Below are 27674 nucleotides of genomic sequence, written 5' to 3'. Positions count from 1 at the left end.
TGGCTGTGTCTCGGCACAGAAATTGTTGGGGCTGAATTCTCTGTTTGCTTTTGGGCTGCTGCCCTCCTGCTGCCAGAATGATGCATGCATGGAGCAGCTGGGGCAGGCACCTGATACCTGCCCTGGGCAACACCCTTGGGCCCACCTGCCATGAGGTGAAAGGCTTTTTGTGTTGTCGTTTGGGAGAGGACACCTTCATGATGAATCTTTTCAGTGGGCAAACAGTGCAGCTTTTCCTGCTTGTACGTGAATCCCTCCTAATTATGAACCTGTTCTGCTGTTCTTCCCCTTCAGGCCAAGTCATGATGCAGTCAATAGAAACAGTGGTTTCCCACAGCCCAGAGGTTGTATGAATGTTGAAGGGACTCTGCTGGGCTTTGGTCTTAGGGAACTGTCTTTGCCACAGCGCTAGCTCAAGGTACAACAAGCACTGCACCTAGCTCAAGGACTCCAACTATTGACCTGAAGGCCCTTGTGTGGTCTTTGTGCTGTTTAAATCATGCTCTTAACTCCACATTTCAGAGCGCGAAGGCTAAATGTTAATTTCTGTTTTACTGAAGTATTCATGTGCCATTACACAATATATTTCCTTGGTAAATTGGGCTGGTGCATGTTGCTTTTAACCTCTCAGTGTCAGTGGTTCAAGAGGACTGGTACTGCCCTCCTGCTCACATCTGCCCGTGTTTTGGGGTTTGGTTGTTCCCCCCCTTCATGGCCAAAGAGGAGAAGTGGTCTTCCTGAGGTGTTTTTCTCTTCGTGCATTGCTGCTGCCTCTGCACCATCCTCCTTCCCTGCCTTTGTCCTCTCCAGCACACCCCATGGCAGGAGGAGACTTCTTTGCCTCAACACTTGAGCAGTTGCATTTTTGTAACCCATCACCAGCAACCCTTTCATCCAGGCTTTTACTTCCCATGAGGGTGAGGTCAAACTGAGATTTTAAACTACTTCTGAAAGACTTTTTCCCACATGAGGACATCCCATGGCCTTCAGGAGAAGGTGTATCTGTCTTGAGATGGAGGAGAGCATCCTCAGGATACCTTTGCTAGCCTTTCCTGTGTGCCCCTTCCTTCCCTCCTGTGCTGGGGTGTGATAGTACGCTTTACATCCAAGTGTACCAAGCACCCTTTTACACCAGTGGCCAGAGCTTTTGTTTCTTCTGCTGCCTGAAAGCAAGTTGTCACCAGTATGTTCCTTCTGTCTGCAGGTGATAGTGGACACCCCAACCAGTCCGATAACCAGTGGCCTTCCTCTCTTCTTTGTCATCACCGTCACAGCCATCAAACAGGTAAAAGCAGTAATTTGGGGAGAGGAAGATTGCCTTCCTGTAGGGATGTTCTTGTGCTCTTTGGGACATACGATGGAGAAAAAGATGAATGTATATTTGAATATATTCAGAATATCATCAAAATGGGCTGATAAGTTTGGTAACCCCTTCAAGAGCGCAGATGTGTGTATTAGTCCTCTTCAAGAGAGACTGCACGCTGAATATGGATGCTGGTGTGTATTCTGTTTTGGCAATGTAAAACATCTCTATATGTTGTTGAAAGCAAACTGTGGTGGATAGTAAAGGTTACCACTGTGGCTGCCTCTCTAGTTCTGCCTTTACTTGAATTTTTCTTCTCTTTTTAGAAATGTTCTCTGACTCTTTGCAGAATACAGAGACATGCTCCAAATATAGCCTGTGCTCCGCTCCCTTGTTAGTAAATGGAAAAGACAGGTTCTGTTCAAACTCAGCTAGTCTTGAAACTACGTAGTCCTCTTTCTTGCAGTGCTGAGAGACCACTTTCCTCCCATCATATGCACATGTGCCATTTTAAATTTCCTACTCAGAAGTATTAAATAATAAAGTAAGTTTCTTCTGCAGGAGCCAAAAAGGGAGAGCGAGAGTAAAATCCATCTGCTTCAAGTATGAATGTTTTATTCTTTTAGTGAAGACAGAAAAGGAAGAGTCTTGTCCTGCGTTACCATAGTAGAAAGAGTCACAGGGTGCTAAGCGTGTTATTCGTATTATCAGTCTGTTCTTGCCAACACTGAGAATAATAGAAACATGTTACAGTAATTTAGCTGATCGTTGCATGCGCTGCATATAGATTATTTTTATGTTATTTTAATCTGTTCCGAATCTGTCAAATATGCATATGAAGTTTTTAAAATAAATTGATTCAGTTTGAGCTGCTCTGGTTGATGTTTAGTCAGGCATGAAGGAGTTCTTAGGACTGTTAAACTTTTTTTTCCTCTCTCTCCCTCTCTCTCCATCTCCACTCATCCTATTTCATTCGTTTACTTGCTCTGTTACAAGTTTGTGTTGCCTGTATTTATATGCCTAGGGATATGAGGACTGGTTGAGACACAGAGCTGACAACGAAGTGAACAAGAGTACTGTCTTCATTGTTGAAAATGCAAAGCAAGTGCAGAAGGAGAGTGAAAAAATCAAGGTAATCGTTAGTAGAGAAGTCACATGTAGTTATGAGGGAAATGGATGGGGCACTAGGGTGGGTGATAGGCACTGGTGCCCGCAGGAGGGCTGTGCTGCGTTCTTGCCGAGCTGCACAAAGTCTCTGGCTTTTGCACAAGATGCTCTGAGAGCCCTTCCCTGTTAATAAGTGAAGCTTCCTTTGTTTGACTGCTTTTGAGAGGCTGTCTTACAAAAGCTGTGCCAAGGCTGACAAATGACAGATCTGTCAGCGTTCTGCGTTTGTCTGGGACAGGCAGTCCTCTTCTATTTCCAACTCTCCCAAGGACAGCAGGAAAGCACACTAGCTTTGACATAAATTTATCACCCAGCACTTCAGATTAGTGCAGAGTCTCTGGCTTCATCAAGATTCAGCAGGGAAATAAATAATAACCTCACTGCGTGGGCAGTCTGCGTTGGTGCTGGGTGGGATTGACCTGTTGGGCTGCAGTCCGGTGCTGGGACACATGCCCATCCCGTGGGCATCGGGGCTAGCCAGCAGGCTGCTGGGATGCTCGGAGGGGAGCCCTGGGGGAACAAGCTGGGTTGTTGGAGTCATTGCGACTCCAGTTATGATCTTGAACTCCCTGATGTCCCTTTTAGCCAAGGTGATTTCTTCTAGGCTTTGAGAGAAGCTAAATCTGTGAGTATCTAAGAATAACTTAGAGGGCTTTTTGTTGAAACGTTTCTTTTCTTCCAGGTTGGAGACATAGTAGAAGTGAAAGCAGATGAGACCTTCCCCTGTGACTTGATATTTTTGGCCTCAAGTAGTGTTGATGGGACCTGTTACGTCACTACAGCGAGCCTGGATGGCGAGTCGAATTTCAAGGTGATGGGGATGGCTGGGTGGCGTGCAGGACTGGTGCTCTGGTGTGCTGGGGCAGCTGTGGCTGAAGCTAGTGCCTGTATGGGGTGTGTGTGTGTGAGAGAGAGTGAGATTAACTGGAAGATGCTCCCGTGTAACCTGTTCCCATGGCTGTGTGGCTATATTTAACATTTCCTCCCTCTGTCTGCTCATCAGTGAGTCAGCACTGAAGTGCTCTGTGGATTGTTTATTTTTCTTTTTTTTTTTAAACAGCTATTCTTGCTGGCGCTGCTCCAAATTGATTCCATCGTTATCAAAACAAACACCAATAAAAAACCAATATCAATAAATAATAATACGGCTTTGCCGCATTACTGTCCATCCTGGGCAATGTCTTACTGCTCCCTGCTCCTACTGCATGTCACGAAGTCTGGTGCGTAGGTAATGCAGCAACCACAGCTGCTTCAGCGTATAGCTCCCTTTTCAGTACCTGCCAGCACTTCTCTTACTTAACTGAGCTATTTCAGTGACATCTGGGGCTTTCTGAGGCACTGTGTGTTGAGTTGTATGATTTGGGGAATTTTTCACCAGGGAGAAAAAAAGCCCCTTTGTTTTTTGTTTTTTGGAGGTGAGGGTGGGAAGGGGAAAGAAAGGGGATTTTTATATATATATATATTTTGCTTTCCCCCTTACTGAACCAAGAAGTGAAATTAGATATTATTCTTGCTAAAGATGAATCTCTTCTTTAGTGTGTTTTCTTCCTTTATTTTTTTCCCCTTCTCCAAGGGAAAGAAGTAATGACAAAAAGAGAATTACATTTGTCATAAGACATGAAAATTTGTTTTCACTTGTGTTTGATAAATATTTATACAGATATTAGCAACTGCAGTAGTAAGAGTGGAAGTTACTTTAAAATTTCATGATACATTCTGGCACACTCTGAAGTCAGTGGGAATTACCAGTGTTGATCTGACTGTGTGGGGTTTGCAGCTCATATCTTTATTGGCGGCTGTTAATTGGTACTGAAAAGTTTATGTAGGAGCTGGTGCAGTATTGACGTACCAGAGTGGTTATACTAGTAAGAGCTTTGGAGTGGCATGAGGCTAAAAATAGATATCCATATTAAATGGGCAGTTGCTTAGTAGTGTCAGGTGCATTATATGCATGAGTTAACGTAACTTTTTCAGTCTTGGCTTTTACTAACTTGACTCTTTAAGTGGAATGCTAAAGTTCTATATTAAGCACTATATTTTTATTGGTTTGTGGATTCCTGTAGGTAAAGGGGAGCTATCCCGAGTTTCTTGACAAGGTGAAGATGGAAAATGAATTAAAAGGTTCTGGGAGGGAATAGAAAAGCAAGTGCTGTTTGGGGAAATATATCTAACATTAGGAACAAGGCTGTGCTGCAAAACTAGGGTAAGGGAAGCACACCCAGGTAGTCATAAAACCTCCTCTGAACTAATAGCTGCTGCCTGCCATGTTGTATGTTTTTCTGGTGTGTATTAGGCTGTGCTTATGGGAAGGATGCCTTGTTACGTGAAACTGGGGCAGGGTTATAAAATGGATTGTGGCAGGGCTCTGTCTTTGAAGCAAGAAGCTTCTGCCATACGTTATCTGAAAGAGCATGTGTTGTCCAAATAGGCTAAGGGACCGTGGATGTAAGGATTGAGGAATTGATTAGGAGGCTCAGTAATTGCACGGTGTCCATGGTGACAGGAGCGCTGGATGCAAAACTCCGCACAGGGGCATGATTTGATATTGGGCATTGTATGAACAGTTCTGAATGGTTTCACAGAAGCTGCGATTTATAGCAGAGGTGTGGGTGTGCTTTCAGTATGAAAGCCCAGGCAGGTTCCCAAACAGGCATTAAGGTGGGCATCTATAACGTCACGGCTACGTATATAGCATGGCAGCTCCTCCTGCAATGCACGATGAGAGGAATACAAAGGCAATGAGCTGAGGAAGCTTTTTAATGACTTTGTTTATGAAGACGGATTAAGGCAGCCTGTCGTACAGCCTGCAGTGGTTTGGAGCCGCCAGCAGCTCCTATAAATAGCGCTCGCAGGCAGTGAGCTGATCCTCCACGGGCTTCCCAGCTAATTGCGAGCGACGAACCTTCGCAGTGCCTAGAAACAGCTTTGAGCCTGCCGATGCTGGGGCTGGCCTCTCATTACCTCTGGTGTCCTGAGGGCACCTGCATCCCCCTGGGGAGATGCAGAGGTGCTGAGTGCAAGCCTTCCTGCAGCCTGAGCTGCATTGCTGGGGCTGCTGCTGAAAAGTGTGTGCTTCTCTTGCCAGACTCACTACGCGGTGCGGGATACCACCGTGCTCTGTACGGATGAAGCCATAGATGCCCTCACAGCCACGATTGAGTGTGAACAGCCACAGCCAGACCTCTACAAGTGAGTGTGGGCATCCTCGCTGCTCCTCCTAACCTGCTACCAAAGCCTCAACCACATCTATAAATATAAGTTAAAGCTCAATAAAGCGAACAGTGTTTTCTTGTCAGAAAATGACAGGTTTCTGGAGGCAGCAATGAGCTATGGGGCTTCTTCTAGATGAGGGTGGCAAAGTCAAAGCTGGGTTGCTTCAGGTCTCAGTTCCTTTGCAGCAAAGCCTCTCCGATGAAACACTCATCGTGGTGTAATGAGTTATATTTTTGTCAGCTCAGCTCTAGTAGTGGTGCATGCACCTATTTTTAGGCCAGCGTACCTTCCAAGTAAAATGCATTCCAGGATTAAGCTGTCTTGGTGGTTAAATCCCTTGAAGGAAGCTTGCTGCCATGTGTTTTATGCCGTGACTGAGCTGAGCTGGGGGTGCCCAGGCACGGTCAGCTCCTGCTGTGCTGGGGATGGTAGTGGGGAAGCACCCAGGGTGGTGGGCTGTGGTTTGTCCCTTCTGAAGCCTTGACCTCTCAGGTGCGTGAATTACCATGTTCCCGTCTCCTGATGATGACATTTTAGTGTGTTTGTAGTGGCTCTTTTTAATGTTCATATGTTTGCATTTCAAGTTTTTCATGTACTTTTTAATTGCAGATTTGTTGGAAGAATTATTATCTACAGAAGTAACCAAGAGCCCATAGCCAGGTTAGTCTTGCAGCTGTCTCCCCCCTCAAAGATATGAGGCTTTTACCCCAAATTTCAAGGATCTGAACTACTGTTGCCATCACTAGTGAATGTCTTGTTTCTCTTTAGCTGTTCCAAATATCTCCTTTATTAAAGGAGACCTGTAATTAATCCCTCTGCTTGCTTGCTTCTGCCACCTGGTGACTCATGTGAGCCCACCTAGGGACTGGGGAAGCTTTCTGTAGCTGTGAGGGAGAGCTGTAGACAGTCTCCAAGTGACAGCCCATATAGCCCCCAGGACACAGGGACGAGGTTTCCAGCATAAGTGCTCATGTTCTCAAAGAAAATCCACAATGCTCCTTAGCCGCTGTAGTTCTGCCAGCAGCCTCCTAAAGAAAGAGAAGCAGCAGAGGGTCATGGGTGGGGTGTTCAAAGAGAAATAGAAACAGGAGTGGTAGCAAAATAAGCTGTCTTTGGTGCTATTGATAGGCTTTGCTCAAATTGATAGATTTTCTAAGATTTAAAAAACTGGGTTTTTTATATAATTACTAGAACGTGTTACATGTGAATGTTTTGTATTTGTTCCTCCAAAACTTCACTGAGAACCCACCATTAAATTTGGGACTTTGAGCACCAAGGATGGTCTACATAAGGTGAAATGGAAATAAAAGTACATATGTGGAAAAATAAGGAAAGTCTAATTTAACATACGAATCAACTGATCACCTCTAAAAAATCATCAGTTTAGCTTAATAGTTTATCTCTGTGTTTAAACAGCAAAGAAGTTTTAATGTTCTTTTAGTGATGTGCTATTATAACTTCTTTTATGTTTAGGTCTTTGGGTCCTGAAAACTTGTTGCTGAAAGGTGCTACCCTCAAAAATACCAAGAAGATCTATGGTGAACATTTTTTTTATCATAGTTCTGATGAACATCTTCATATGTCATTATCACTATATCTAGAAAGAGAAAATACCTGCAGCCTGTCTACCAGGGTTCTACAGTTGCATTTATATGCCAGCTGCTTGAAAAGTTTCTAGGGTAAAATCTGGAGGTGCTGGTTCTATCTGCAGTGCTGCCATGCTATGCAGGTTGTGTTAATACACCTAAGCAAGCTTTTCTTTGTGCCTGAGTTACAAAGAAAAGGGACTTATTTCCAAATCCTTTGCCAAACACTTTTGCTAGAATCACAGTCCTAGACATCAGTAATTTAGAATGAAGGCTGGTAGGGAAGATTGATATTTTTTCTAACTGTGTGTGACCCTTGGGCTGCTGGTCAGTGCTCAGGGATATGTGCAATTAACATTACTTAGCAGCCACTGAGCTTTCTGCAGTTGAGCAGCCCTTGGGTAATGCCGATTTCTTGAACTGGGAGTCAGGTTCCCATGTACACACTGATGCCTCCGATGGCTCAGTGAAAGCTGGGTCCCTTCTGGCTTGTGAGTCCCTGATGAGCTCTGCTTTAATCCTCTGTAGGTGTGGCAGTCTATACTGGTATGGAAACAAAAATGGCTTTGAACTACCAAGGGAAATCTCAGAAACGCTCTGCTGTAGAAAAGTGAGTATTTATAGTAGGCAAAAATTGGTATAAGCTGTTGGGTTTTGTCATGGATGACTTGCACAAAAATAATCCCCTAATCTGCTGCTTTTTGTTTCAGATGCTCTCTGATTTTCCATGCAATCTGTGGATTTCATTAAACATATCTTTCAAGGAGCTGCATCATTTAGTAGCTTTTTTATTTAAAAAAAAAAAAAGTAAGAAATGTTAAAATGTATGAATTGACCCTGAGTATCAGCACTGTCAAAAGCACTTGTTCTGCAATTCCCTTCTTAAGATTAAGGAAGTTCTGTTCCTGCTTATTTGCATGATTTTCTTTATAAAAATAGTTGCAAGAATTCTAAAAAGAAACCTATTTTTCAGATCTATCAACGCTTTCCTGATAGTGTATTTATGCATCCTATTGAGCAAAGCTACTGTGTGCACGACTCTGAAATATGTCTGGCAGAGTAATCCATTTAATGATGAGCCTTGGTACAATGAAAAGACTAAAAAAGAGAGAGAGACGTTCAAGGTAAATGGATTTGTGTTTCAGCACCTCCTCCAGCTTTATTTATTCTGACAGTTTTATTTAATCTGATCATGTCTGCTGCCAACCCTGTGATGCCTGTTTGCTCTTCGGAAGTGCTGCCACTTACTGCGGTCTCTCCATGTTTGTGTTTGTCTCCTGTCTCGGTTACTATCTGCATCTCTCATACTTGTGCACTGCAGTGCTTGCATGGAGCGGGGCACAGCGATGCTCGTAGCAAGGCTTGCTGCTAACCCTGCTTGTGCAATGGCATCCCCATCACCCTGGGGACAAGTGAATACATGCCGGCTACTGGCAGCAGGCGGATAACATCATTTCCACCATGCAGAGACATTATATAAATGCAGCAGCTGATTTAACCTGGATCCTTATCTGAACTTGAGCTATCTTTCAGCTTTGAGTAGATAAATTGAGGCCACGTCAGCCAGGTTTTTAAACTTGCTGAGACACAGGCAGCCAAGCCTGAAGGAGTGAGTGGGAGTGGGTAGAAGTCATCTGATTCAGTTGATTGTTGAGTAGGACTTCAGACATGTCACTGAATTGGTTGTACCCTTGACATAACTTGACTGGTCTCAAAGCACTTGCTCCAGGTATCTGAGATGAGAATCAGCCTGTAACAGTATGTTCTGAAAAGGAATATATACCTGAATAAAATGGAGATTTGGTCACCTTGAAACAGTAAGATGTGCTCTTCTATTATACCCTCATATAGCTGTAGAAGGCAGCAAGATTTTCTACATCGAAGGAAAATAGGATTTGGCCATACCTTAACTGCACTCAGTTATTTTCAGGATTTTTTTGTCTATTTAACCTTTAAGGAAATGCTGTCTAAAACCTCAGATTTGCTTTGTAAACTGTCTCATCCCTGAGTTATGCACAGACTGTATCTTCCTCTTGTCTCTCCATTGCAGGTGTTGCGGATGTTCACAGACTTCTTATCATTTATGGTCCTCTTCAATTTTATTATCCCAGTCTCCATGTATGTTACAGTAGAGATGCAGAAGTTCCTGGGTTCCTTCTTCATCTCTTGGGACAAGGAAATGTACGATGAAGAAATAAAAGAGGGAGCGTTGGTGAACACCTCGGACCTGAATGAAGAGCTTGGGCAGGTCAGAACGAGCTCTGTTTGCATCTGCTGTGAGGAACATCATCTGTGTTGGCAGGGGAGCAGCTGGCATGGGGAGGAGGGCCACAAGGGTCCACTTCTGCTACCAGCATGCACACCATACATCATCCCGTCCTACCGTGGTGGGGCTGTGGTGGTCTTTGTGCATCTCTTGGCTTCAGTGGTTGTGCATTGCTTACTCTCTCCAACTTAATGGTTCTCCCCACCACAGCTATTATGATGTTGCATTAAAAAAAAAAAAAAAGATATACAAAGCATTTGGAAAGTTGACCTAAGTTGAGCATTGCAGTGTTGTTCCATTACTTCTTATCAGCACACCTTAAACAGAAACTAAAAGCCTTGCTGTATTTAATTAAGGCAGAAGAAAATCACAGGCAGGAAGAAAATTGATTGCAGTTTTTATTCCAACACCACAATTCTTGATAGCTCTGAAAAACAATTAGTGGGCCACTGCCACTGGAGCTTGTAACATTTTCCCTAATAAGAAACCTTGTTGTGGCAGTTGCTGGCTGTCCCAGCAGGGCAGAGCTTCAACCAGTCTGGTGACACTTTCCATTTAACATGATTCTACTCGCTGCATGAAATGGATAAGGTTATAAATAGTGTATGAAGGAGTAGGAATTGGGTCACGCCAATTGTTTCCATACTGGGGAAAATCAGGCACAGTACTCTGCATGTCAGGGTGGTTTGCTTTCTCCGCTTCAATTAAAAATGAAAAATCCTCTGTGTCTTCAAGGATTAACAGAAATGACTGCCCAGTCATCTCTCTGGGCATGTAATGTACATGCAACCAGGCTGCTGCAGGCCTTGCTGGAGCAGTTAGAGAGCTGCTAGCTTCTCTCTTATCTGTGTCAGGAGAGGCTGAGTGTAGGGTATGTACAGTGCCTCCTGCTTTTTATTTTGCTTAAAAAAAAATAATCAGTTTGGAGTAGCAATTACCTGCCTCATATACAGCACCAAGATGGAAGTCTCCCAAAGGAGGCAGCAGACCTGCAGCAGCAGCTGTATAAGCACTGGGAGCTGCAGCAAAGTAGCCAGTAAAGAAGATGAGGGAAAATTGAAGGGCCTTGAAACAGATTTTAAGTCTTCAGGAGTTGCCATTTGTTTAATGGATGGGAAAACAAGGGAGGATGGAAACAGTAAAACCATACACTGGTGTAACCCCCATGCAGCACCTGCATGTTTTTGAATGCCAGGTCAGGAAAGCAGCAAAGTACTCTTCAGAATTGGTCCAGATGTATCAAAATGCCCCAACCTTTCCATCTGTGGGGCTGCTTCCCTGGTGAGGCTTTGGTGCAGCAGTGGAGGCAGGGAGTACAGCGAGGTGGGGGTCCCCTTGCTTCTAGGTGGAGTTCGTCTTCACAGACAAAACAGGAACCCTGACGGAGAACAGCATGGAGTTCATCGAGTGCTGCATAGACGGGCACAAGTACAAAGACTGCATTTCAGAGGTTGATGGCTTCTCCCAGACTGATGGGCCCCTCAAATACTATGGCAAAGCAGAAAAGGTAAGAAATCAGCTTGTTGATTAATGCTGGGGTTTTGTTGGCGGCTCCTGGCTGGATAAATGTGATCTATTACTGCTGACGTTTCAGGGGTGGGGGTTATTTTTGGTTTTAAAATACAAACACGCAACAATGGTAAGCAGCTGCTTTGAGTTGGACTGGGTGTGTGGCATGAAGCTGGTAACGAGCCCTTCCTCCATCCTGCCTAGAGCCGAGAAGAGCTGTTCCTGCGAGCCTTGTGCCTGTGCCACACCGTTCAAATCAAGGAAGCAGACCAGGTGGATGGGCTGATAGGACATCCCGAATGCAAACACACCTACATCTCCTCTTCCCCAGACGAAATCGCTTTGGTGAAAGGCGCAGAAAAGTAAGAATGTGAAGGTGTTTTTTGTTTTTTTTTTTTTTTCCTCTTCTGGGAAGCCACACGAGCATTTGAGTTGGAAAGAGCTCTCCAGAAAAGCAGAAGTCTACAAAGGGTCTTTGCTGAGCAGCTTTTCAGAAGGCCAAAGTTTACATTCACTGCTGAGAGCAGCCCCTAAAGCATGGCATTGCAGCCAGTTTGCTTCCTTTCTGTGCAGTGGCAAAATAATAAGATGAGCTACTTCTGTGAAACGTGTTTCAATCCTTAGAAAATGTTGTTGCCAGCCCTGAGTTTTAGACTGAGGCTACTGCAGATGTGTACTAGCTTGTGGATGGTAAATCTGCTGGAGACCCAGGGGACCACATCCGGAGCCTCTTGGCATCTGTGCACTGGAGTGTCCAGCTCGCTGGGTTACAGGAGTGATGACAAAATGTCACAGCTGGCTCTGCAGGGAGCAAGCAAATGTCTGGCCAGGCTTTCTAGCTTGGGCTCGATAACTTCGTTGTCTCTCCTCTGCAGTACAGAAAGTGAAATGAGAACGCAGTTAACGATTAATTTGTGCCAACGGGTGCTCTCACTGTTGTTCTGTCCTCTTGTTTATTGACAGGTATGGTTTCACTTTTCTAGGACTTGAAAATGATTTCATGAAAATACGAAACCAAAAGAATGAAACTGAAATGTAAGTGCCGTGGAGTCTGCCAAGTAATATTGCTGCTGGTAATTGAATGGATTCTGCTCAGCACCGGCTCCCATGTGGGTTAATTAACTTCGGTCAATGTGGCAAGCCGGGCAAGGTCAAAACTGCTCAGCAAGGGTTGTAAGACCAGCTACCGACCTGCACAGACACTGCTCCTTCTTGCAAAGAGCAGGCTGAAAGGCTTGCTTGCAAAAACCTGCTGTCAGCTCTACAGAAGCCTTCATTCAGGTCCCTTAAGTGTGCCCAGTCCCTTGCGTGTCTCCTTCCCCGGTGCCTGACACCACAGGTGGTTCACCAGATTTGAGATTGGTTGCCAGCATTATGGATAGCAGCTGGACCTCCAAGCAGGGCATGGCTTAAGCTGTGTGACAAAGCTTCTTGTTCCCCCTTCGCAAACTCAAAATAATTAGGTTTTACCCTTCAGTAACAGCTACTGTGATATCTGCAAGTATATAAGCAGCTGAGAGTGAATTACCTAGTCCCAGTGCTCCCCTACAAGTCATCCCCACAATCAAAATTCACTTCTTATTCCAGGGAGCTGGCATTGAGTTGTCTTAAAGCTCACTTCCTTTTTTCTTTTGTTTATTGTAAGGTACCAGCTTCTCCATATATTGAACTTTGATCCTGTCCGTCGCCGTATGAGTGTCATTGTGAGGACCATCACAGGTACAGTTAAAAGGCATTTCTAGACTCATGGACGTGTGCACAAATATAAAACCCATCCCCTTCATTCCTTTCTGAATGTGTGTAACACAGCGCACTGTAACCCAACGAGTCTAAGCTCTTAGGTTCTCTGGACTGGTCTAGACACATTAATTCTGTTACTGGGTCTGGTTTGGGATAATGTTGATTTTCTTCATAGGAGGTGCTTGGAGCCAGCTGCAGATTAGGGGAGGGGACATGGACAGGGACCTTGTTTTTGCTTGCCTTGCCCCAGCCTGGTGGTATAACTACAGGAGGAGGTCTGAGACCTTCACCTGAGTAGGATGGGTTTTCGTGGGGTTAGCAGACAAAAATTCAGGGGTCATCCTTCTTAAAGTTCAGTCCTATAAGTTCTAGGACATGGGCTTTTTCCCATCTCCACAAAGGTTTCCAAGGCTTCTAAATAGGGAGAAATAAATTGCTTTGTCCAGACTGCTGCAGAAAGTTTTCTCCGGGCAGGTAGAGACTTCGGATAGTTCACCCAGAGGTCAAAGAAGGTTTTGTACAGGTGTCACGCCACTTTTGGTAGGCAGCCAGACTTCTAGCAGTTCCTTCTTTAGTCCTGACAGACTTCTTCCTCTGCGTCGTTAGCTGGCTATTGAAGCCAGCGTCTGTTAAGTCTTTCTATGGCTTTTGAATGCGATAAACTATTTATAACTCTGCTTTTAGGAAAGCTACTTCTCTTCTGTAAAGGAGCAGATTCCTCTATTTTTCCAAGGGTGCAGCAAGAAGAAATTCAACAAACTAAAGTACATGTGGACCGCAATGCTATGGTAAGCACGCAGATGGAACTTGGCTGGCTCCTGGGGTCAGGAAAGCCTTATGCCAAAAATAGGGTTGTGACCTTGCTTTGGAGGGAAGTATTGAAAATCTGAGTGCCACTTCTTATTGTTTTGAAGCCTGGCTTCTGGCTTCTTTCCTTTTTTGTTTCTTTGACTTCCATGTTTATTTGACTTTTGATATACTTATATGGGCTCGATTGCAGTTGTGTCCAAGCATCTCCAAAGCAAGTTAAAAATAGAAAATAACAATAGCAGACTTTTTTCTCTGGTGGGAGGTGTCTTTCAATCACTTGTGATTTGTATGCAAAGGTGGAAGAGAAGCATTTCCTGGGAGGCCTCTTTGGCAGAGGTGGTCGCACGTGGGAGCATGTCCCTTCCTTAGTCCTGGATGTGGGGACACTTGATTCCCACTTGCTGTGTTAGGTGCAGGATATCTGCTCTGTCTGGTGCGTTATGTGCATGTGAATGTACTCTGATGTGAGGAAGCTCCTGTATAAGCATAGACAAATTGGTTTTCTGTCTTAAGCTAACAAAGCATCATTGCCGTCAGGTTCAGTACTCACTGAAAGTACTAACAGTGAGGAAAAATACTGAGCCTAATGTGGGGAGCTACAGAAAATACGGTGTTAGGGCACTTGTCCACTTTTTTTTTTTTTTTTCCTTCCTACAAGGATGGCTACCGAACACTTTGTGTGGCATTCAAAGAACTGACTCAAAAGGAGTATGATAAAATAGACCGACAGCTTAATGAAGCGAAGATGGCTCTGCAGGACAGAGAAGAAAAGATGGCAAAGGTTTTTGAAGACACAGAAGCAGACATGCACTTGATTGGAGCAACTGCTGTAGAAGACAGGTAAAGAGCACACAGACCAGGCACTGTTATGCACCATGGTACCCACGGTTTCTCCATGACTTTGTGTTGTGGTGCACCCACGATCTCTCATGTGAGCTGCAGTGAGGTTCCTGTGCAGCCTGGGATGGCTTTACCTGTGGTTACAGGACAGCCTGAGAGCCATGGGAATTAAAACCCAGAACAGTCTGTGATTGTTGAGCAGCGAGGCAGACGTGGGAAGTGTCCAGGGCAATTACTCTGTGGCACAACCCATTACACACTGCCCTAGTTGCTAAAATTGACTAGTGTAGAAATTAGGATTTATTAATGAAACCACAGAAGTACTTGCACTTCCAGAAAGTGAATGAATGCATGCAGTGTTAATTTGCATATCAAAACAAATTGAGTATAATGCAGTGAATTTTGGCTGCACTTTAAAGATTGGGATTGCCGAGTTCTAATCCTTATTCCTGTGGCAGTAGTCTGATTACCATGGGGACAATCAATTAACTTCTCTCTATCTTATATTTCCTACCTGTAAAATAAGGATACCTGGGGGTGAGGGGGCTGAGGCAGTGTGGATTAAGTGGCAATGTAGGCTAAGCCTCTTTACACCCGTGGAGTGTTGTATCTCAGAAACATATTTCTGAGGCTCCTGCCTGCCTGGGGCTTGCTGGGAAGGGCTTCACAGCCTCGTCTGAAGGTCTTGTTTGTTCTGCCGTCATATTTTCTCAATTTACACCTAGTGGAGAGCTGCTCCAAGCTCTTTCTGCTTCTGTCTGGAAGTGTGAGATGTTTTTCACCGATGGTGCTTTTGCACGCTGGGTTGTGCACTAGCAGGTTTGAAGGTGGGTGCTTGTGGTCCATCAGCACACAGCTGTGGCTGATCCTCTCACCAGGTGGCCAGGACGTGGCCAGTGCTGAGAGTCCAGCTCTGTGACCTGGCCAGGGATCTCGCTGGGGGCTCACTGGCATGCTACCAGCAGTGCGGAGCTGCCCAGGGTCTGCCTTGCCTCCGAAGCAAATCTGATCAGTCACATTTCCTCTCCATGTTCAGACTGCAAGAACAGTCAGCAGAGACAATTGAAGCTCTGCATGCTGCTGGCATGAAGGTGTGGGTGCTGACGGGAGACAAGATGGAAACGGCCAAGTCCACCTGCTACGCCTGCAGGCTCTTCCAGACCAGCACCGAGCTGCTGGAGCTGACGGTGAAAACAGTGGGGGAGAGCGAGAGAAAGGAGGACCGGCTCCATGAGCTCCTGTTAGAGTACCACAAAAAGCTGATTCAGGATGTTCCCAAACACCGGGGTGGCCTGAAGAGGTGAGTGATGAGGAGGACCCAGCCTGCACGCATTTGGATTATAGTACTGGGCACGGATGCAAACCTGATAAAGAAATTACACCATGTTGTGGCACTGGGGATGCACTACTGGCACACGCTGCTGCTGGCTCCTTTGCGTTGTTCATTGTCTCTAGTATTAGTTGGTTTTGAACCTAATTATGCAGTTCCCTTAGTGAAGGGCGTGTATTAAATCCAAGCTTTTTAAGATTGCTAAGACCCTCCCCAAAAGGGTTGGGGAAAAGATTAATACAAGAGCAATTCCTTTTCCACAAAGATGTAAGCAGCTAGGTTGACTTCTTAAAGTGTAACTTTTTTCCCATAACACAAATCTGTTCCTCATTGTGCTCTAGAAGCTGGACGTTGAGTCAAGACTATGGACTGATTATAGATGGCTCAACGCTGTCGCTGATACTCAATCCTTCACAGGATTCCAGTTCTAGTAATTACAAAAACATATTTCTACAAATCTGCTTGAAGTGTACTGCAGTTCTTTGCTGCCGAATGGCTCCGTTGCAGAAAGCACAGGTATTTACTTTTTTTTAACCAACTGAAGCTGTTGTGAAGTGATATGACATGCCCTTAATCTGTTAGCAGGGCTTGACCTGATCTGTAGGTGGGCTTCAAAACCTGTTGTGAGAAATTTAAGTACAAAGTGCTGCCTCGTTCACCAGAAGGTGCTGAAAACATTGCAAACTAGTTCAGATCTGGTTTCTTGATTTGAGAGGTTGGCTGCCATCATAGAATTTTCTGCACTGAGTGGTAGATATCAAAGCTTAGGAAAAGGCTCCTGGAGGGGCATTGTGAAGCAGCTTGTTATTCCCTGGGGAGTAGGAAACAATGCAAATGGCACAGGAGTTCATTAACTTAAAACGCAGCAGTATTGCTGTAACAGTCTGACTTATGGATTTGGCAGGAAGATGAAGCAAGTATGAAGAATTGTGAGGTAGCAGCAAACCTTCAACAAGTTGTAGCCAAGTACTCCTTTCCTTTTCTTAAAGGTATGTTTTTTTGGAAGTAGCCTTTAGATGTAAATTCTGATTATTTCTGTGTAATGGTGTGAGGCTACATTTCCTGCAGTGCTGCTTTAAATAAAACTTACTCATCTTAATCAGCTAGGACTTCTCCAGGCTATGTATAAGCCTTGTCTGAACTTCACAGTGTTATGGAAACACCAGTCTTTCAAATATGAACATAACCCTGTCTTAAATACGCCTTCAGGAAGCCACAAACTCAAACCAATTAGAAATAAACAAAACCCAATTGTTCTTTTTTCATTTCTAAATGTGTAGTCCATCATTTCCTCACACTGGCTGATGGTATCAAAAGGACAATAAACAGCACGTTTAGTCCTGTTCCGGGGTATGATTGACTTCCACGTGAAATACATGAGAGGCCACTTCTTTGTAAGAGAGCAGGATCTGGCAGGAGGGAAGGGGAGGACACTGCTGTGAGTGGTTCCTTTTTAAGCACTGTGCTTTGGCCTTTAAAAGCTTACTCTTGGCTTTTACTCTAGTTAGTGACTACGAAGGAAACAAGGAGGGATTTTTATTAATTTGAACTCCCTTGGTGTTACTTTGTTGCCACAGAAGTCAGGTTACTTGCTGAGGAGTGTTCTTGCAGATGAGGCAGCAGGGATCTCTTTAATTGTTTTCTTGTTTTCTCTGAAGTTTTTATTTCTCCTGCTATCCTTTTCTAAATTTTTTAGATTGTGCGAATGGTGAAGAACACAAAAGGGAGCCCAATAACACTATCAATAGGGGATGGTGCAAATGATGTTAGTATGATTTTGGAAGCACATGTGGGAATAGGTAAGACTGCTGATAACAAACATCTAACACCTACGACTTGTCTGCTGTCCCTCTGTGTTGCTGAGGTTCAGTGTTAAGGCACGGTCAGCATCTCTGCCTGGGACTGAACTGATCCCACTGAAAAATGTGGGAAGTGCTGCTGCTTTCAGCAAGGTTTTGCTCCAGATAAGTACTTGGCATAATCATGGGTTGCTGACCTTTAACAGTAATGTGCTCTTTGTCTTTATAACTGGATAAACTGGAGCTTGTATTAAAAACAAACAAACAAAAAAACACACGACTATATGGCCAAATTCAAGGTGGTAAAAGTTGCTTACTGGGCAGAAGGAAAGGAACGTGTAGCAAACTGATGTGTGATTAATGGCAGCCATTGTAAATGCAGTACAGTTAAAACATCAGGCTTTAGTAGGGATAACTTTTAAGGGGAAAAGTAATGAAGTATGAAAGACTTGGTTCTGCCTTGCATCTTCACCTGGCCCTGTTTACACCTCCTTCATTCCCAGTGGTGAAACACCTGAGTTTTTCTGCTGTCTTCTGCACAAACAAGGTTGATGCTAGCTTAAATTAAATACATAATTTCCACCAGTCTTCTCTTCACTATTAAATTCAGTGCTGAGAATTTCAGTGGGATTGTACCTGCTTATCTCAGCTGAGCTGAAGCTGGCCTTCATCCTTTACCTGGGTTTGCCTGGCAGTGCGGATTGCAGCTGCTAGCATCTCATGCATCTTGCAGGGGCTGATGCTCTGCTGTGTTGTCTGCCCTGTCCATATGACTGACATCATATGCAAACTGTCTAAATTTCTGCAGATTGTTTTCAGAGGTTCTGAAAGTACTGGATATTTTTTTAATATTACTAAAAAGGGTATTGAAGAAGGTAAAGATAGAAGAGAAAGGATAGCCTCTTTATTTCTGGCTGTTGGAAATGGCATGTTAGCCTCTAATGAATAGTTGTAGTTCATTTGACTGTGGTTTCTGAGTGAACAAAACTGGCTTTCTTGAGTTTTGCTCTGAGGGGATTTCTGGGGAGGCTGAGCATCTGCAGTGAAATAACCAGATTGCTAGATGCAGGCAAGCCCCTGGGGAAACCAATTAGATATCTTTCATCGGATTTAGATAGTCTTCACCACATTCTCTTACATAGAAACTTGGATAGCAAACTAAATATAAATTAAAAACTCCAGAGGCACATCTGATTGTCCTAGAGCCAAGGCCACACCAAGTCTTGAAGAGCTTTAGTGTTTTGCTCTCCTGGGGTGTCTACCTGCCACTCTGTGCCTGCAGGCACAGTCCCCAAAATGCCACGGGTGGGCATGCATGGTGGATGCATGGAAATGTTTGAAATGTAAAGTCCTTGTAGAAGCAAGAATGAAGTATGGCCTTTATCGTGGCTTGAGACAGACTTATGTGAACAAGCATGGGTAGCATCAGTCCAAATTCCAGTCCCATATGGATTAATCCCATGCAATTCTTCTGTCTTCAGGTATAAAAGGCAAAGAAGGACGGCAGGCTGCAAGAAACAGCGACTATGCTGTTCCAAAGTTTAAACACTTAAGAAAATTGCTACTAGCACATGGGCATTTGTATTATGTGAGAATAGCACACCTTGTACAGTATTTCTTCTATAAGGTAAGGATGTGTGTTTTTCTGCATGACATCATATGGTAGGTAATATCCCCTTGGCCAGTCTGGGTCAGCTGCCCTGGTTCTGTCCCATCCCAGCTCCTTGTGTACCCCTGGCCTCCTCACTGGCAGGATGATGTGAGGAGCTGAGGAGTCCACGACTCTGTGTAAGCACTGCTCTGCAGCAACTAAGCCATCAGTGTGTTATCAACATTATTCTCATCCTAAATCCAAAACACAGCAGCTACTAGGAGGAAAAGTAATTCTATCCCAGCCGAAACCAGGACACCTGCTTTACCTGATATCATAATATCAGGTATTATCATCTGATAATAGGGGAAAAATATTTAGATTTAGAATGAAAAGTCAAGCATTCACTGAGTGCATAAATGCTTCCCTGCTAACCCTTCTTTTTTCGTTTTTCTAGAACCTTTGCTTCATTTTACCACAATTTTTATACCAGTTCTTCTGTGGATTCTCACAGCAGGTAACTTCCAGTAATATATCTAAAAAGACAGGGAAAAAGCAAGTCACGTCATAAGGCTTTGTAGCAGAGATTTCACTTCTGAGCATCCTGTCTCTTCCTCTTCTTTCTTTAGGTGATAGTACAAATTGACCTTGCTCAGCACCATGTCTGCAGCATAATATTTTTGAAACCTACAGTTGAAAAATAAGTAAATTGGCTTGCTTTCCATTTCTATCCATGACCCATTTTTGTTGCTTAAACACGGATGGATGCCTTCCCAAAGTAACAGGAGGGTGGCTTAGCTGGTTTGCCAACACCTACTTTTGCTACACTTAAGAGAAAAGTTTTTTGAAGACTTCCTGGTCTTTTTCTCTCTGCAGTATTTCTTTGTATTAAAGTTGTCTTTCAAAAGAAGGAACAGTTTGTTCTTTTATCAGAGCCTTTAAAGTAAGACACATGATGAGCGTCATCAAACACTTGCTTTGTCCAAATGAGTGTCAGAAGGACGGATTTCTGTGAGGTGTGGGCTTGGGTGTTTGGAGACAATTCTTTGGGTTTTGTGTTCACTTGTGTGCTTTTGTGTCTGCTTGGTCTTAAAAGCAATCATAGGAGATTATTCTCTGCATGTCTCAGCAGAAACACTTGCTTTAAAAAAAAAAAGAGAGAAAAGAAAAATCATAGTCTAAAAAAAAGTCTAGTCTTTAGAGAGTCACAGGAGACATCAAGTGTATTAATAGAAATGGCAGCACAAGAGCAGCTACAGAAAAGCTGCAATAAGGACTGTTTAATCATGTTTTTCTGGAGGTCAAGATGGGGCCCAGCCCAGACAGGTATGGAGCTGCTGGCAGTGGGGCTGCCCTCAGTGGCCATAGGGTTCTGGCCACGCAGCCTGTGGGTGCCTCGGCCCCGCTGGCATTGCCCGGGGCGTGATTTGTGTCTGTGACAAAGGGGTGTGTCCATGGGTTATGTATGGAGGCAAGGGCTGGAAACTGTAAATCTGTTTATGGGGAGACTTTTAAAGCCAAGTTTCTGTCTCATTTTGCCCTTCTCCCTCTTCTCAGCCTCTGTATGATGCTGCTTACCTTACCATGTACAACATCTGCTTCACGTCACTACCTATCCTGGCTTACAGCCTCCTGGAGCAGCACATCAACATTGACACGCTGACCTCAGATCCACAATTGTATATGTAAGTAGCAAAGGGCTGGGTAAGCCTCAGCACTGCTTCATTGGCCACAGTTTAAGCTTTGTTGGTGCCTGAAACAATCCATCAGGGATCACTTGAGCTGGTTGGTGTACCTGCCCTGTGATGGTGACAAGGTAGCCATGGAACTGGAGAAAAGATTTTTTTATGTCCCCGCTGCTTACGTGTTTAATACCTATTTCTATTTATGCCCTCTCACAGTATCTGGTCCAGTAAATTGCCCTTCTGTCTGCGTTAAAAAAAAAAAAAAAAAAAAAAAAAAAAGGAGGGAGGGGGGGTCTGTAGATGGAATTATTCCTCTATAGTAAAGCAAGTTGCAACTCTGGCCAGAGCATTCACTCATGTTAGTTTTGAGCCAGGTGGCGTGAGCCAAGCCCATGATGCAGCATGCAATAGATGGAGGGAAAATCTATCTTTCAGGAGAAGAGAGATCTATTAATTTACAGGAAAGTGAATGCTCATGAAATACAACTCAAGCAGGTAGTTTCTCAGCTGGTCTGGATGGATATCCCCCAAAGGGCAAATCTCCATTTCAAAACGAGTTACCTGGGAGCCATGCTCTTTGCGCTCAGAGTTTCCTCCACATTGCAGGTGGAAAGTAGAGGTTAAGAGGAGACGATCTCTCCCTGCTTTACTGGCTTCTTTTTCTACTTCATTGCAACTGGGGGAGTCCCTGACCTCCCGCAGAACCTGAAATACTTCATGTCTTCCTCCCACCCCTGCCCATACATGCACATGAGTGCAGCCCTTCCGGGGATATGAGTATTTCTGAAATAGCTACTCAGTTCTGATTGATTAAACTTCTGTGTTCCTCCACTCATATGGCAAAACATACGTATTTCTAAATAAATTTGTAATTGAATATTGTGCAGCATAGACCAATAACAGCAGCCCCCTGAGCATTCACCTGGTGAGCTGTCTGATCACTGGTGTATGTGAGTTGAGGGAAAACAGATTAATTGTGCAGTCAGATAGCTTCACTTTGAATATTCAGGACTGTGCATGTGCTGCTGAATACAGAATGACTGCTGTGCCTCTGCCGTATGAAGTGCTGAGTTGCTGCAGTGCAGATCTCCAGTCTGAGGCACAGTAAAAAGTCTGTTTACGATGAGTGCTGCAGGCCATAAATGTGAATGCAAAACAGATTGCACTGAGGAGGCTCTTCACATTTTCTCTCCTTGCAAAAATAGCTCTTGGTCTGATTTATCTGTGCTCCTTACTCATACCCAAATTACAGTATGTTAGAGAATATCATGCATAGGATTCCAGTAGTGTTTTGCTTTAGAAATTGCAATTACTGGAGCTCAGCATCACACCTGTTTACAGGGTGCATATTGCTGATAATAGATGTTTTGCTTGAACAGTTAAGGAAAAAAAAAGAGAAGAGAGGATTTTTGGTTTTGCCATAAACATGCTTTCATCCCCCATCAATCTTCAAGTTTTAAAGAAGGTCATCTGAAAATATAGTGATGCAAGAAGCTTTTTTAAGCATAAGCAGCGGTTTTCAACTATTTTGGGGAAAGACTTCTGGAACAGTATTTCCTTTTCATGTCTAGCAAGTGTCAGGCTGTTTGAGGTGTAGTCAAAAGCATAGGTCCCTGGGGTTGCTGCTGGAGACCTGCAGCAGGGACCAAAGGAACCAAAGCTGGATGTGGTCCTGGGTTTGCAGCTCCGTGGCTGTGACAGTGGCCTTGGAGCATGTCCTCACAGGGCCCTGTCAACGTGCATCAACCTGCTGCTGCTGCCTCCGTGCCAGATCTTATTCCTGTTCTCAGCCAAGAGCCTTCTGCTAAAACCCCCGTGCTAAAAACCCACGGTACGATTCAGGAGTTTTATTTTCAGCCTGTACAGAACAACACCACTTCCAGGAACAGCACTCACAGAGCTTTCCCAAAAAGTGAGTTTTAACATTCAACAAAAAGAGAGGGAAGCGTGCCACAAGTTCTTTGCATCTTACGCATTTCTTCTTCGACATAGCCCTGGTTTTGAAATTCAGGAGTTGTTAATTCTGGATAGGGGAGGCAGCAAGGTGTTTGTACGAGATGCTTGGGACTGCATTACAGCTGCTTGCTTCATTTGGATGGGGTTGGATTTTTGTCTGCATTACCTAGAGAAAGATAAAAAAAAAATATGCTGAGTGTCTTTTGATTTATTAGGACCAGTATGTGCATATAGCAAATGTTTAAGTCCCGTTTACTGGCAGGTATTTGTGTTTTATCTTCTTGTCTTCTACGGCAAGGGCCTGCTCCAAGCCCAGGGAAACCCTGGGCTTTGCAGCAGGACCTACATGATGGTAATTTTCTTGTTGCTTGTTTTCTTGGCAGGAAAGTTTCTGATAATGCAATGCTGCAGTGGAGGCCTTTCTTGTACTGGACCTTCCTGGGCGCCTTTGAAGGACTTGTGTTTTTCTTTGGGGTTTATTTTCTTTTTCAAAATTCGTCATTGGAAGATAACGGAAAGGTAACAACACCAAAAAAGAAAGAAAGATGAGTGTTTCTTTTGTGCCCTGCCTCTTTTATATGCCTGTCAGTGAATATCTACACGCTTAGTCTGTGCGCTGTGTCTCGAGTCTCGTCCAACGGTGTAGCATTGCTTATGGTGTGATTCTGCAGCAAATGCTTAAAACGAAACATTTTCCAAATCGCCATGGAAACAGTGTAGAGGTGGTTATGCTCTCTAGGTACAATAAGTAGTCTTACAAAGAACTTTATTCCACCCTTGCGATGTCTCCAGCCTGTGCTTTGCACAGTGCACTTTCACCCCTCCACATGGTCCCAGGAGTTGGCTGGGTGCAGGGCAGCGAGGAAACCCTGCCCAGGCCACAAGGGACCAAAGTAGTGCCTGCACAAAGCCTGATCCAGCCCCCCACCTCCCGTTGCGAGGGGGAAGGCTGGTGCTGGCAGCTTGCTGCTGTGCCGAAGCCAGCACAAGTTAGCACTGCCATCAAAAGGGAGCAGGCTGCTCTCCTTGTCCCTGCTGTCTGCTTGTTCGTGCCTCTTGCACTGGGACCGGTGTTTGCATCACCATGTGAGCGAGATGTGTGAGCTGGCCCAGGCAAACTTGCACAGGAAGATGGGGAGGGGGAAAGAACTTAAGGTTTTTTTTTTTGCTGGTTAGCTGAGAACAGAGCAAAGCATTGGTGCAGTGCAGCTGCCTTGCACGTGGTGGTCTGCACTGTCTGGGGACACCCTCCACTGAAGGGAGGTGTTAGCAGTTCTCAGCTGATGGAGAGCTTTACACCATCACTTGCGATCCTTGAAAACACCTTAGCTTTTTTTTTTTTTTAGGGGACAACAGGTGGAGGAAAGCTGAGATTTGCATACATTGCATCAGTGCCACCATTTATGGCCCCAGCTATGTGTAGTCACGCACATGTACTGTAGATTCAGTGCCTTTCTGTATTTATAGCCATTCTGATTGCATTTGAATAAAACATGTAAGCACTGCAGATGCTTTGAGAGGTCAAGTCCATGTGGCACTAAAATAAGACCTGTGGTTTTGTCCTGTTTTGTAAGCACTTATGCCTGTAAAGAACTGCTACCAGCAATTGCTCATAATATCCATGTATGTTTGATTGACTCCTTTTTCGCTCCTATTGACTTTAATTTTTTTGCATTTTTTAAAAACTTTTACATTTCACTTTCTGTTTTAATGTATGCATTCAGATCTTGACAGCCTTTGGTAAGCATCTGTCCCATTCATTGCCATCATTTGGATTTATATACAGTATCTGCTTTTCTTTGTTGTGCGTAGTCACTAGTATCTGCAAAATAAACCAGTGTATTCTCGTATGGAGAAGCACCCACTGGTGCGTCCTGCAAGTGGGACTGAAATGGCACGATAACCAGAGGTGCTGCGATAGTTCTGTGTCACGAGAAAGCAGAAACTGAGTAAATGACCAAGAAGTCATGAAATGCAGGTGGTCCAAATGACTTGTGTTCTCAGTCAACATTGCTGTTAGTAGGAGGTTGTACCTGTCACTGTCACGACACCGGGTCACTTGTCCGTGGTAGTGCATGGCACAGGGTTAGAGTAGCGGGCGGCTGGCGTGCTGAGCGCCCAGCGCGCAGCCCGAGTAGCAGTCGCGCCATCCCTCCTTCCCCTCCCTGTCCTTGCTTGCACCGTTGTCATTGTCGTCGTTTCTGTTCCTCTTGAACGAGGTGGACAGAGGCGCATGTGGCAACGCAACGTGTTTTCCAGGTGTTCGGAAATTGGACCTTCGGAACGATTGTTTTCACTGTGTTGGTGTTCACCGTCACTCTGAAGGTTAGCCTCCTTCTTCCCTTCTTCTTGCAGTTCTTTTTTGAATGTTGTGTATATAGTGCAATATAAAACAGTATTTACCCTGTGCAGTATTTACCCCGTTGGGTGAATACACTGAAGATGTATTTTATGAATACCTTTTCCCCCACACTTTGTATCTTCTGTTCCTCCAGACAGGCAGGAATTTATGAGTGGCTTAGTGGCTGCTGTTCTTTGTGTAGCCTCTGGTCTGTGTGTGCTTATGACAAGTGCTTATGCTCTGGTAAATTATTTCCCCATGTTTTGCCCTCTTCTGAGAACTCCGGTTGGTTACAGTTGACTTTTTTTCCCCACGCTTAACGCCCCTTGGCTTTCATCTCCAGAAAGAGGAAAGGAATAACCGAGTACTTGGGTCTGACTGCTATCTTTCAGATGCTGCTCAGCACCATAGGGATCACAAAAGCACATCTGTCAAACAATAACAGCCAAAATGCTTTGTTTCATGGAGCTTTCCGGAATGAACAGTTTGCATAAGGCCTTACAAAAGGTCTTTTATGTTTGGTTCAGGACAGCAGGTGGTGACAGAAGGCAATTACAATTACTGCAACCTTTACGCATTTGTTTCATGTAGCATCAGAGGTTGCATCAAACTTATTCTATTAAAAAGTATCATCTGCAATTAGAAACTTGCTGCTTCCCTGCTGATGTTTTGCCAGTCTGTAGATATTGAAAGTGTTTCCCAGGTGTTCATACACAGAGAGGTAGCTGACTGGAAAACTTCAGTCGTACTCTGAAAGCAGACAAATTTTATATAAATATAATTGAGTACGTTCTGCTTGTAATACTTGTTCTGCCTGTTTATTTTTATTTTAAATTTTTATTTACACAGCTAGCATTAGATACTCGATTCTGGACGTGGATGAACCACTTTGTGATATGGGGCTCCCTTGCCTTCTATGTGTTTTTCTCATTCTTTTGGGGAGGAGTCATTTGGCAAGTATCTTTTCTTTCAATGGTACTTTAAGGGAATGTCCATCACCTGCTTTGTGTTGGACGTGACTGCCATGTCTCCTCATTTGGGTTACCCAAAGATTTGGGGACAGCGGGGTGTTTGCAGCTATGATAAGCACGTGTTAGTACTGATCGTGGTGATTAATAGTGGTAGGCAGCACAGGTTTGCTTTTTTATGTCTTCAGATGGAATATTCTAGTGCTGTCATGGTTGGGTTTGTTCCTGGGGAGGGATGCTCTCTCCACACAGCACTGCTGGAAGAGGGCTGTTGTGTGACAAGATCTGTGCAGCAGCCTGGAGGCAGGTGGCACCCGCTTGCAGCCCAGGAGCTTGGTTCTGGCAAGAGGCAGTTTGCCTTTCTGCCCACAGGGGCATTTCTGGTGCTGAGGCTGCTGTCTTCACTGGGAGGTGCCAGTGTAAATATTTCAGCATCCATTTGTGCACGTGGGTGGGAAAGAAAGGAAAAAAATTACGTTGGAAAAAACCTGGGGATAGGAAAGGGAAGAACAGACTCAGAGCTATAGGGCCTGGCATTGTGGGGCAGCCAAGGGAGAGGGAGACAGGAGAAAGCACAGGTCCAGCTGCTGCTGCAACAAGGAAGAACAGTGGCTTGGCCAAGAAGTGGGGGAAAGAGGCAGTATGAAGATGGGAGAAACATAAGAGTAGTCCCAGGAGGCTGCCGGACAGTCCTATAGAATTAGCGCAGCTGAGGGCAGGAGATGAGTGGGGAGGGGAAGGGGCAGCCTATTTCTGTGCAGGCTGTACCCATCTGCCTTGGGAAGGGAGGTGTTACTGCAAACAGTTTGATCCCAGTCTGACCTAGTTGGGAAACTTGTGTGGCTGACAGTGTTAACCAGAATGTGTTTGTATCTTTTCTTTTTCAGGCCTTTCTTGAAGCAGCAAAGAATGTATTTTGTATTTGCCCATATGCTGACTTCTGTTTCCACGTGGCTGGCAATAATTCTCCTGATCTTTATCAGCCTTTTCCCAGAAATTCTTCTAATAGTTTTAAAAAATATAAAAGAGAAAAGTCATCAGGTAAGGAGCAAGGTGAAAATACTGTGTGATGTATCATAAAGGCCTCTTCTATTCTTAAGCACCAGATGAGCCTGTAATAGCACTGTGTGCCATTCACATCTCGAGGAAGGCTTGCTAGAGTCGCGTCTTGCTCTTTCACATGCCAGAAATGTCAAGAAGCTCATCTAAAAATATAGCCTAGATCTCTAGTGTGGTGAGACTCAACCAGTGCCTTTCCTTAATTACCCAGGCTGGATGGAAAGCTTCCCTCTTATAAAAGTACTATAACCCTTTTCCAATCCAAACTGATCAACCAAACCACAGTGTGTACTGACAAAAGCAACTTGATTTTAAGTCAAGACGTTCTGCTTGCGTATGCCCTCCAGGTGCCAGCACCAGGGAAGCGATTCAGGCAGGTCTTGTCACATCTGCCCATCTCCCTAATAACTGGGGGCCAGTGCAGCAGTGTGAGATTAGTGTCCAGCTCTCCTCAGTAGTGCTCAGGGTTACTCTACACAGAGCGTGACCCCATGGAGACAGTCCTTGTCCC

At 44.5% G+C, this 27674-nt stretch overlaps 1 protein-coding gene across 12 annotated transcripts in view; it reads left to right on the top strand.

Moving 5' to 3' along the window:
- Window positions 1–27674, top strand: part of ATP11C (ATPase phospholipid transporting 11C) — a 58604-nt gene that overhangs the window by 23356 nt on the left and 7574 nt on the right. For all 12 annotated transcript variants that reach the window (XM_038184087.2, XM_027464861.3, XM_072043188.1 and 9 more), the window contains exons 4-28: window positions 1205–1285; window positions 2328–2435; window positions 3153–3281; window positions 5556–5659; window positions 6293–6343; window positions 7157–7221; window positions 7798–7879; window positions 8243–8393; window positions 9320–9517; window positions 10881–11042; window positions 11249–11406; window positions 12008–12079; window positions 12690–12763; window positions 13469–13572; window positions 14253–14434; window positions 15471–15734; window positions 16106–16280; window positions 17461–17563; window positions 19045–19190; window positions 19612–19671; window positions 20712–20839; window positions 23179–23314; window positions 25055–25120; window positions 25986–26089; window positions 26992–27145. In XM_038184087.2, coding sequence (XP_038040015.1) covers window positions 1205–1285; window positions 2328–2435; window positions 3153–3281; window positions 5556–5659; window positions 6293–6343; window positions 7157–7221; window positions 7798–7879; window positions 8243–8393; window positions 9320–9517; window positions 10881–11042; window positions 11249–11406; window positions 12008–12079; window positions 12690–12763; window positions 13469–13572; window positions 14253–14434; window positions 15471–15734; window positions 16106–16280; window positions 17461–17563; window positions 19045–19190; window positions 19612–19671; window positions 20712–20839; window positions 23179–23314; window positions 25055–25120; window positions 25986–26089; window positions 26992–27145 — 3057 coding nt within the window. The remainder of the gene's footprint in view (window positions 1–1204; window positions 1286–2327; window positions 2436–3152; window positions 3282–5555; window positions 5660–6292; window positions 6344–7156; window positions 7222–7797; window positions 7880–8242; window positions 8394–9319; window positions 9518–10880; window positions 11043–11248; window positions 11407–12007; window positions 12080–12689; window positions 12764–13468; window positions 13573–14252; window positions 14435–15470; window positions 15735–16105; window positions 16281–17460; window positions 17564–19044; window positions 19191–19611; window positions 19672–20711; window positions 20840–23178; window positions 23315–25054; window positions 25121–25985; window positions 26090–26991; window positions 27146–27674) is intronic.

Source organism: Anas platyrhynchos, chromosome 10 (assembly GCF_047663525.1).
Source record: "Anas platyrhynchos isolate ZD024472 breed Pekin duck chromosome 10, IASCAAS_PekinDuck_T2T, whole genome shotgun sequence".
NCBI lineage: Eukaryota > Metazoa > Chordata > Aves > Anseriformes > Anatidae > Anas > Anas platyrhynchos.
The sequence above is the reverse complement of the archived record's forward strand: the minus strand, read 5'-3'. Positions and strand labels throughout refer to the sequence as shown.